Consider the following 11,900-nt stretch of genomic DNA (forward strand, 5'->3'; position numbering starts at 1 on the left):
TATTTAAGCTTTTAAAAAAGGATATTTGCAGAACCACATGAATCTCATGATAGTAGAATTTGAGACAATGCAAAAAAGGTAGAGAAAAAGATCCCATCAGTGTAGGAAGATGATTTTGAGCAGGAAGGTGACACCAGGGAAATAGACCTGTCTCGCCTATGAGTTCTTCAAAGCTCTTCCTGCTGTTTGCAGGTTCTTCCTTTAACTTTGGAAGCCCACAAATTTACTAAAAAAATCTAGCTATTTTGTCTTTTTTTAACTCACATTGTTTCCCATGGAGGAGGCAGTTGAAAATGTGGGTAGAGGTGTTATATGTGAGATTGGATTTTAAGTCAGGGCCTGCATTCGTTAATGATTCCCTCCTCATTCTTCCACCTGAAGATTCACATTAAGCAGGGGAAATGGGATTTGATCTCATCTGACCCAGAACTACAACCATTTCCAGAGTGGGAGGCAGAAATTAAAATGTGCCTTAATGAGTTGGCATTTGGCCAAGAATCTAATTTTACTCATCCTGTTAGTGCCAAAAAACCAAAAACAACAAAGCCATAGCTATGAGAGCCTTAGATCTCTGGAGAAAATTGCTAGCCTACTTACCTCCAGGAGCAGAATAAGTGTCTTACATTCTCTAAGATAAACAAGCTGGGATGGGGCCAATGAAGACAGCCCAAGTATGTTCTAGACTTCTAGGTGATATACTGGAAATCTCTTAACTTCCAGTTATCTATTCTGATGCTACTAAAATCATGAACCATCTAGTTTTCACAAACTGAATATGATGAGGTTATTGAAGAAAGCTGAACAGGAAAGATAAGAAACTTGGTGCACAGAGGGGGTACTTGGTGGGGGGGGATAACTACAGGATCATGCATGTACAATTTGTGGTCTCCATCTGCCCAGGGGCATTAATTAATTTAGGAGTAAAAAGAAATCAACTTGGCTGAAGAAAGCTAAAAGTCTAGATGCTTAATTTCAACACATTTAAGGCTGATGTATGATATCTGTTTCAAAAAGTGCAGCCTAATTAGATGATGGCACAACTCTCTTCTTATAGAAGGCATAAGAACTAAATCACCTTTGGGGGTCTGGAAAAAGAAATGACCTTAATTTACCCACAGTATTTACTGATGCTAGTAAAGGCATGGAGACCACTCCTGTCTTCAGTTCCCCACCCCACCTCTCACACAATGTTCTTCTCCAACACTAATATGCCAAAGATCTTTAAATGAAACGCAAGGTATCATTCCCTTCTGGCATCTTGGCTTTGGGTATTTCCACCCTAAGGAGAGACACCCCAAACACCTAGTCCATACCCAATAACTTTTAGACAAGATATCTAAGCACTTTGACAAGTGCTTATTAACCCCGACAACACCTTACTGAGACCAGTAATCAGTGTGACCCTTTTTTCTAGAGGCAGATGAGAGAAAATAAGTGGGCCAGTGAACAAAGGGCCTCATCCAAGGTCACAGATGAGTCAATGATGGCTAGGGAATGGAAGGCAGGCCTAAATGTCCTCCTAGCCAGAATCTGTTAAGAGTTCTTTAATTAACCATAATAGTACAAAGAAAATATGGCTACAGAATTACGTTGGGAACTTTGCTTTGGGAAGCTTCCTGAAGGCATGGGTCAGTTTTTTACTATCAGAAATGTTAAGGGGTCACCAAACTCAGGGCCATTCAATATAATTTAATTGAGGAGATAGGAGAAAGAATAATTATATAAAGTGAAATGTGTCCTTTTCCTCCTAATAGCCTCACTACACTTATCTTGTAACCTTCGCTAAAGTCATAGGAAACAACAAAGCTCGTGAATGAACAGCTAAGAGTAAATTTTAAAGTGTCAAACAGGAGCAAATAAGGAGGGATAAAAGTGACCATTTCTTGCTTCCTCTTTCTACTTTATCTAAATAATCTACTTCTAAACAACATGAAGCATTCAGTGGCTCCCCACTGTCTTGGGTAAAACAAAGCTCCTCTTTTTGGCACTTAGAGACCTTCGCAATCTGGCTCCAGCGCATCCTTCAGACTGATCTATTACTCTTCTCCCCACCATATACAGCCTGCATTTCAGCCAAACTGGCCTACTGGCTGTTCCCCATGAATCACACTTCATCTCCTATCTCTGGGCCTCTGCCATCTTCCTCACTTCTGAACTTGTAGAATCCCCAACTTCCTATAAAACAAGATCAACCGCCATCTACAAAAGGCCTTTGATGATTAATTAGCAGCCGTTCATGCTCTTCTTTTCCTTTCACAGTAGGTCTGTAGATATTTGTCTGGGTGCTGCTCCCCCTTTATGCCAGGGACGATTGCAGTTCTGTCTTTGTGTCCCCTGACATAACTGCTCCACAAGAAAGTCTTGTGGAATTGAACTGAACATTCAGATTTCCTACTAGACTGAAGTGTCCATGCCTAGCAAGAGGAGACTAACACCAAAACCCCAAATTTACCACCAGAAAATGAAGCGTGACTTACATCAGTGTCACAGCTGTCTGCTATTCCAGGTCCTACAGCCTCAAAAGCTATATTTGTGCTTTGGAGAAGCCTGTGGCAAGAGCCAAGATGTCACAGGCCCACAATGTCATTTTAAACAATAAAAGTTCTGTCTTAAAATCAAAATTGGGCATCGGTTCTGAGGCAGAAGAGTGGTAAGGGCTAGGCAGAGGGGTTAAGTGATTTATCCAGGGTCGCACAGCTAGGAAGTATCTGAGCCCAGATTTGAATTCCTGTCTCCAGGCTTGGAGCTCTATAGACTGAGCCACCCAGATACCCCTTAACATAACTTTAACCATGTCGCTCCAACAGAGGAACTTCTCAGTTAGGCATGCTGGTATCTACTCTAGACAGTAGAAACTCTGGCTTGGCCACCTCCGGGTGCCTCTCTTTGGCCTTTCCATTCTAAGTATTCTGTTATCCAGACTCTGCTGCTTCTATTCACATGCCACTGGAAGCGAGTAGGAGAGAGTCAGAGAACTTCAAATGTATGTAATCTAACCCTAACTGGGCCCTCATGCAAGGCAATCCATTCACTCCATCCCAACTGCCTATCCTATACCCCCAACAGGAGGTTTCAAATCTTTTCTTCTCTCCTAAAACCTTCCACATCTCGACTTCCCTTCACTCTCTTTCAAACTGAGGAACTTGGTTAATACTTCAATGAAAAAACAGAGGCCATTTGCCAGGAACACTCTCATTTCTCCATCTCAAAACCCCTTGTCATTCCCCAGTATCTCCTTTGTACTCTCAATTCAAATAATGAAGTGACCTCACTGAAGTTAATTGTACTAAATATACTCTCTTCCTCTTGTCTTCTTCAGCAGATTCTCCCAAAATGATCACTTCACTTTTTGATCTTCAGTCTCTTTCTAGCCAGTCCCCCCCCCCTTATGTCCTTGTTTTTCTGTGCTGCCTAGCAAAGTGCCCAAGTTACCTTCATCCTCAGAAAGATTCTTTCTCCTTTTCTCAGGAAAACTCCTAGAAAAAGCTTTCTACTCTCATTGACTCCTCTTTCTCTCTTGTCACTCACTCCTTAACCCTCTGCAAGATGGCTTCTGATCTTATCATTTAGTTGAAACTGCTCTCTCCAAAGTAATCAAAGATTTCTTAATTACCAAATTTAATAGCCTTTCCAAGTCCTTCTCTTTCTTGACCTCTCCACAGCATTGGCACTGACCACTCTTGCCTCCTGAAAGTCTCTCTTATATGGGTTTTCCTGACACGACTCTCTTCTGTATCATCATATAATGAGTCTATCTCACTGCTCTGTCCTGAGTCTTCTCTCTCTCTGACTCGATGATCTTGTCAGTTCACATGAGTTTAATTATCATCTATATGCAGAGGACCCCCAGATCTATATATCCAATCTCAACACCTCTCCTGAGCACTCGTCCCGCATTACAAATTACAGATTGGACATTTCAAAGAGGATGTTCCATCATAGATGCCTCGAATTCAGTATGTCCAAAACAGAACTAATTATCTTTCATCCTAAATCCACCTTTTCTTTGCTTCCCTATTTCTGTCATGAGTATCATAGAAACCTCTAGTTTCCCAGGCTTCCCACCTCTGGGTTATCTTTGACTCTTCACTCTCTGTGCCCCAACAGTCAATCAGGTACAAAATCCTGCCATCTTCCCATCTACTGCATCTCTCAGATACTTATCTTTTCTCACTATTCACACAAACACCACTCTTATTGGGCTCTTATCAGCCCTCAGCTGCTCTGTTAAAATGGCCTCCTTGCCTCCAGTCTATCTCGCTGCCAAAATAATTTTCCTAAAGTGCAAGTCTGGCCATGTCACTAACTCAGTAAATACTAATGCCTCTCTATTGCTTTTTGGATAAAACAGAAACTCCTCTTTTGGCTTTTAAAGATCTTCACAAGCTGGTGCCAACCTACCTTTCCATTCTCATCATGCATCACTCTCCTTCCTACACTCTTTCATGTAGCTAAACCTGCCCTTCTTGTTGCTCCTGACATGGAGCACTCTATCTTCCATGTCCCTTTGCCCTGGCCATCTCCCATTCCTGGAATGCATTCCTTCCTTTCCTTGCCTTGCCTCTCCCTCCTAGAATCCTTTCCTTTCTTTAAGACTCAGCTTAAATACCACCTTCTCCTTGAAGCCTTCCTTGATGCCCCAGCTGACAGGACCCACCCTTCTTCTTCCCCAAGCTACTTTGTATTTAACTTTGTCATTCTACATGTACTCTACTCTCCTTCAATTAGAATGTATGCTCTTTGAGAGCAGGGACTGCAATTTTTCTCCCTATATCACTATTATCACTTCACAAAAAGCATGTCATACAATAGGTACTTAATATATGCTTATTGGTTGACTTTATTCAGATGTTTCTTAAGTGAACTATTCCCAACAATGAATATAGTTTGTTATTTAAAATTATACATTCTTAACCTTGTAAAAGATCAAACTGTCAAACAAGAAATACCTTTTGCTTTGAAAACATTACATGAACTCATGAATTCCTATACTAAATAAACAAAAAGGGTAGGACGCAGTATTTTGATTTTTGTGTTGTTTAGTTGTTTCAGTCGCATCTTCTTGGGAGAGATACTGAAGTGATTTGACATTTCTTTTCCAGCTCATTTTACAGATAAGGAAACTGAGGCAAATAGGGTTCAGTGGCTTGCCCAGAGTCATGTGGCTAGTAAATGCATGAAGCCAGATGTGAACTCAGGAAGATGATTCTTCCTTACTCCAGACTTAATACTGTATCCACTTTGCCACCTAGTTGCCCCTTTCATTGATTCAGGGGAGGGTATGTTATTTTTTAAAATTTTATTTAATTAATTAATTTAGAATATTTGTCCATGGTTACAAGATTCATGTTATTTCCAGGATGGTATATTATTAAAAGGAAAAAATTTTATGAAGGTGTGGGGGACAAATAACTTTAAAAAGTAAAACCACATTTTCTTAAAGGACAACAGAATTCAATAGAGAATTAACCAAGTGACTACTCTTATTAGTGATAACCATTCAAATACCTCCTTAAGAAAAAAAAAACCAAGGAGAAAAAAGAATCACTTGGAACAGGATGAGGGGTGTAACTTGTTGAGATAGTGCAATGAGACACAATACTCTAATAATCCATCCTATGTAAAACCTTTCTCTAAGAAACCTAAAAAGCCTTAGGGTCATTATCTCATTAATTCCAGTCAATGAGGGAGTAGGCAGGGATTACTAACTACTTTGTAAGTAGAAAAAGGGAGTCAGAGAGAAGTTGAGTCACAATCAAAGTGAAATAGTGAGCTAGAGGTTGAGGACTAAAATTCACAAGCTTCTGACTCTAATTCAAATGTTTCCTTCTCTATTCTCCACAAGCTGAGGTACATCAGAATAAATTATCTTTGCTAGAGAAGAGAGAGAAATATCTTTGCTTTGCTTGTTAAAATGCTGGCATGAGTTTTCTCTGGGAAAATTAAAATAATGAAATAGACAAGTGAATCATCTTGGTTCTTTAGGAAGAAGGAGAAAAACTGATGGTGTAATACTTCTTTTCTTCTCTTCCCAATCCCATCTCATTTTCATTAAATTTCATAACTCATGATAACAACCTCCCTCCCTTCTCATCAAATGTGATTCAATCTATTGCTTAGTACAAAAATGAAACACAAAAGAAAATGTCATCTGTCAGGGCACTCTGCTACTCCCCTTTGTCTTCACAAAACAGAAAGAACAGGAGGCCTTTGGGGCTTTGTTACATACCTTCGCTTCATCATTAATGTCCCAAGTGAAAGAAATGGCATTATAAGCAATCTCTTCAATGTTACTAATAGTATTGAAGCTTTCCTTATAGTCAGCTGTAAGGGAAACAATGAAAAAGATAATTCTAATTTAAGTTGGGTGGTATGGGACCTTTGTCAAGATAAGACACAGGCTTTCATTTCACTAAGGAATTTGAAGCTAATATATTCTTGGGTCGAAGAGAATTCATTAAAGATGAAAAAAAGAATTCTAGACTCTACAGGACAGTAGGAATCACCTCGTCCGAAATTCTCTCATTTAAAGAAGGACAAAAGTGATACCTGGAAAGGTAAAATGATTTGCCAAAAGTCTTAAGCCCAGCGGTACAATAAGACTTGGATCCAATGTCCCCCTAACTCCTAATCTTTAGCTTTAGAGAAAATTGTGGGGGTTGGAAGGAACAACACTGCAAAGAGTTATAATCATCATCCATGTTATATACTCCAGAAGACATCCACTCCAAAAGACCATACAAAGATAAAGCTACTTCAGAAGACATGGATTTGCATGTACATTTGCTGTTAAGAACCAGATAATTAGTCCCTAACTCTAGTCCCAGACATCAAGGGTTGGCAATGTAGCTCATTGCTTTCAACTAAGACAGGCTGGACTTAAGCCACATCCCTGTTTTGCTTATAGGTAGCTATAAATCAATCGTATTTTCTCTATTTCTCCCTCCTCTTCAAATGATAGGAATTCACCTTGGAATAAACAACACTAAAAAAATAAATAAATCCTTAACGCTGTGGGGTGTGAAACAGCCTTGTGTCTTCTGTATAGCTGGAGTCCCCACTGTTAAGTGGAACACAGAAGTCATTATGGAGGAAGTAAAAGTGGAGACAAAGACAATTCTGAGAGGCCAAGGACAATGTTTGGAAAAGGCTAGTGGCTGGTGCAAGAATAAAAATGGTTTTGTCAGGAAGCTGATCACTGCCAAAAAAAATTGGATTTAGAAAAAAAAAAAAGGGTACTTGCAATTCTGAGAGTAAGAACAGGCTTATGAGCTGCTTACCTATATCAATGCATCTTTGTTTGGCAGTGTGTTGCCTGGAGTGCCAGTATTTCCAATGCCTTAGCTGATCTTCTCGAGTTTTGTCTTCAGCAAATACCACCATAATCACACTCTGAGAGAAGACAAAAGGTTAAAGAAGTTGGGAAAACTTTTTGAGAAGTTACTTGACATTAGACATTGCATTTGAGGCCTCGGGCTACATCTGAGACCTGCTGCAAGGTCTATTTTAGAAAGAGAACACAGAATCTTTGTCCCTTACTTCCTGGAAAAAAAAAAAACTGACCACACACTCACCCGGACCTTGCTGATGGGATGGTGAATTCCTTCATTGCTGCTCACTTCTTTCAAGGTGACAGGGTAAAACTGGCCCTTGTTCAGATATGTCATGGTGCTGTCTCCTGGCTTCTGTCGAAGGGATTTTGAGGCTTCTAAAGTATATTCAAAGTTGTTCCTATGTGACAAAAAGTCATTGAAGACTAAGGTACTCTTCTGGAAGGTGACCAGAGCACTTCAGCTTAATTTGGAGAAGTGCCAGTGAATTCACTGATACACTAAATTGCTAAGGGAAATACAATGGGATCTACCATCTTAAGAAAGACTCTTTTTTTTTTTAACAAAGTTTCCATGAGGAAAATAATTTTTCACAAAGAAGTACTTAACAATAAAAAAAAAAATCCTCAGTCCTCTTGAGAAGTAACATGTTGAGGGAAAAGATCTCTGTATTTAAAGTCAGAAGACTTTGGTATAAGTCCCCCTCACCCATTTACTCTCCGTGTGACTATGGGTCACATTTAGCCTCCCTAAAACTTAGTTTCTCCCTCTGTTAAATGGGGATGGTACCTACTTCATAGGATTATTGTAAGGGACAATGTATATAAAGAGTTTCATAAACTTTAAAGTACTATTTAAATGTCAACCATTATTCTTATAATATATAACATTATAAAGGCCTTCTGAGATTTCATCAAAGATAAAATCAAGCACATGCTAGTGACCAGAAAACACTTGGGCAAAAGAACACATAAGGCAAATATTCCTCTCATTCTCTCTATAACCAGAGGCCCAAAGAAATTCCATCTTCTAAAAACTTGTTTGTTCTTCAGTATTCACTATAATATTTCAAACAGTCGTTTTCCCAATGCAGGTAATTCCAGCTAGGTAAATAGTAAGGACCATTGCCTTCATTTTATACCTTACAAATGCCCTGGAAGTAGGTGGATAAATAAAGAATTTTATAACTAGAAGGAATCTTAGCTGTAATCTATTCATTTTTTCCATTTATTTACCTAAAGCAATTTAATGTTTGCTGAGTGTTTTATGTATATTATCTCATAATACTATTAGCCTTCCCCCTAAAAAAATTATAGGGAGAAGAGAGCTGAGAAAGGTGTCAACTTTATTATTTAAAAAGCTCTTACTTAAAAAACAGTTATAGAATTTCTCCTAAAAAGATCACACTAGTACCAAGATCAGTTGTCACTATGGACATCCTAGCAAGGAAATCATTAGACCATTATCTGTCTTTCCTAAATGACTTAACATAATAAAATGAGGAAAAAGTCTTACTCAACCTATAAAGAATAAGTAGTAAAGGATTTAAAAGTCTTACAAGTTGCAAAGAAAAAAATTACATAAAAAATTATGATTACCCAGAGACACCATCAAATACATAATCCTCTGAATTCATGCCAGGCATCCTTAGATTGAGATCCGAAGAAAAAAAAACCTGAAATATAAACAATAAAATAAGGTACAATTACTTGAATGGTCATGGTTACAAAAGACAGAAGCTAAGGTTTGGGTTTGCAAAAACTAAGGATCTGGTACAGCACCAAAAGGTTATGTCTTAAGAGTAACCCTTTATCCTCCCAATATCCGTTTTTATAAGCAAGTCGTGTAACTTAAGACTGATTCTAGGCACTCCCAGAAAGTATTTGCCACTCATTATTCCTTTTATCCATCTTTCCCACGCATTCAAACTTCTGATTTAAATTTTAAACTTTGCAATCAGAAGCTCAATTTACCTATTCTTTTAGAAGTCAAAGTATTCCAGAGTGCCAGGTTCAAAATACAGTATCAAATACACATTGTGGCTAGATAAATTTGGAGTATTTCTCAAAGAGTTGCTGCTGTTCAGTTTCTAATCACAAAGTATTTATCTTCATATTTTCCTGTTCCTTCCCTGGTACCAAATTTAGCATTTACCAAGAGAAAATACTTGGAAGGCAGTGGAGTTATTTGTAAACTTTACACCATGAATTTGACATCAGGATCTAAATACCTCTTAAAGGTTTTAATACTTGTTTAGAATTGTTTAGAATTATGGTAACCACCAAGAGACACAAAGTATATACATGATAAGTAATTATGTTAAGAATAAGTATGCTTATTCTTTTTTAAAGACAAAGGACACAGTCTAAATAAAACAGACAATATGAAGATAAACTGTTTTCAATGAGATTACAAATGTTTTTTTCTCTACCCTTCAGCAAATTATTTAGCTGAAAATGTGATCTTTAAACCAACTGCTGGTAAGATTAGCCATGTGCTTTTGATAATTATTTCTGGTTTTATAGGCTTAGTTTGCTCAATTATACACATGGGCCTTTTCTCTTAAAAAAAAAAAATCTTCTATTTCTAATCCATTTCAGACTGAGATTTCAGTCTTATATAACAAGGAAAAGGTAGAACCTGATACTTATACACAGCCCTATTAGGAAGATTTGTTGTTTCCTGTACCTCTTGTACGCCTTCCTTGAAGGTCTCTGAGAAGGTAGAGTCTGGAGTACGTCTCTGAGCATTTGGGGGCTGAGCACCTGAGCTGAACTGGTCAGGATTAAGGCTGCGGTCAAACACCACTACACGATCAGTGGGTTCAGGGTGGTAAACTGCTGGGGGGATTCCTACGGCAAAGTTGTGTGGCTGAGATTCCGTCTTGATGGAGTGAGTAGGCATTGTCGCTATGGACACAGTGACCGTTGTGTCAGGGGCAGTTAGATGACCTCTCTTATCGATGCCCAGTTGGTTGCCATGGGGTAGGACAATGTTAAATGGCACATTTTTCAGAACTTGCACTCTGTTTTCTCCAGCAGAAATGAGAGGTTGTTCAGTCACATTTGGTATGCTGTTTCTTTAAGAAAAGAGAAGAAAACTGTGTTTTGAAGCTCAATTTTGATACTGTTTTTGACAAATTTTTTGGCCAGAAGTATTTTAAACAGGATGTTGAGCCACACACAATTTACTTGGTGAGAAATAAAAGCTAGGAATGGATGAAAACTCATAACTGAAGGGATGGAAACATTTAAAATACTTATGCCAACCCCAAGAGTACTATGTGAAAGTTAATGAAGGGTTCTGCTAAACAGTCCCCTTAAAAATATTATTTTGAATCAACTTAAAAAAAAAAAGAAACAATCATGTCTCTAGAGGCATATAGCTACAAATGCAGCTAACCAGAGTTGATGTCACACATTCCAACAACCATTACTTTCATCAGCACCCCTATTGCTCTCATCTTTACTTTAACTAAATGAAAGTTTGATTCCTTGTACCTAAGTGATTTTGTCCTTGTTGACAGTTTTTAAAAATGCACTTCTCTTTTGCTTCCAGTAGGTAAAATTTAATAGCAGATGCATGTGTAGAGGATCTCAAAAAGTTCCACAATACTACAGCTGAAAATAATTATAACCATTTTCAAAAGGGTTCATTATAAAGTCATCTCATCATTTTATTTGCTAATGAAGCAGTACAGCTCTATTGGACAGCCAAAAATATTTGATCACCCCCAAATTATTTTTATATAGCTTTAGAATATATAGTATGCTTTCATTTTGTATTATACATAGGCAGCTATCAAAATGAATTTGCATTTCATGGAATTTATATTTCATTGGGATTTTAGAGATCACTTAGTCCAGCTCCCTTGATTTAAAATTAGAAAAACAAAGCTTAAAAAAATTATTTGCCCAGGGTCACCCAAGTGGTCGGTAGCAGGAATTAGATTTGAACCCAGGCCCTTTCATACAAAAAACAATGTTCTTTGGATATTATGCTGTCTTCCCAAGGTAACATCAACTGATGAGGAGAGCACTTAAGATATGTCAATTATGACATAAGTCAACATTAAGTTAATTGTTCTATGAATCAAATCAAGAGTTGTTCAGCCATGTCTAACTCTGTGACCCTCTTTGGAGTTTTCTTAACAGAATGGTTTGCCATTTCTTTTTCCAACTTGTTTACAGATGAGGAAACTGGAAAACAGGGGTTAGTGACTTGCTCAGGGTCCTACAGCTAACAAGTGTCTGAGGCTAGATTTGAACTTAGGAAGATGAGTCTTTCTGATTCCAGGCTCAGCACTCTATCCACTGGGCTACCCCATGTTCTTGATAAATCAAGAGTTACTGGTATTAAGTTTTTTATTTTTAATTAATTCAATCCTTCTCTATGATAAATGTATATGTATGTAATGTACACATGCACACATATATACATATGTATATATTTTTAAAATTATTTAATTCTAAAGATATCTTCTAAAGGGAGGAAGATTATCTTACTTTAAAGACAGCAACAGTAACTTTCCCAAAACTAGAATCATTGTCATCAGTGAGGATCAGTAAC

The 11,900-nt window shown here is 37.9% G+C and overlaps 1 protein-coding gene across 5 annotated transcripts in view; it reads right to left on the reverse strand.

Moving 5' to 3' along the window:
• The window catches only part of GRHL1 (grainyhead like transcription factor 1), a 74,697-nt gene that overhangs the window by 53,317 nt on the left and 9,480 nt on the right, over positions 1-11,900 (reverse strand). For all 5 annotated transcript variants that reach the window (XM_001371946.4, XM_056813313.1, XM_007476146.3 and 2 more), the window contains 5 exons: positions 10,020-10,410; positions 8,930-9,006; positions 7,575-7,731; positions 7,281-7,392; positions 6,230-6,324 (listed from right to left, as the gene is read on the reverse strand). In XM_001371946.4, the coding sequence (XP_001371983.1) occupies positions 6,230-6,324; positions 7,281-7,392; positions 7,575-7,731; positions 8,930-9,006; positions 10,020-10,410 (832 nt within the window). The remainder of the gene's footprint in view (positions 1-6,229; positions 6,325-7,280; positions 7,393-7,574; positions 7,732-8,929; positions 9,007-10,019; positions 10,411-11,900) is intronic.

The sequence above is a fragment of the Monodelphis domestica genome, chromosome 1 (assembly GCF_027887165.1).
Source record: "Monodelphis domestica isolate mMonDom1 chromosome 1, mMonDom1.pri, whole genome shotgun sequence".
Taxonomy (NCBI): Eukaryota; Metazoa; Chordata; class Mammalia; order Didelphimorphia; family Didelphidae; genus Monodelphis; species Monodelphis domestica.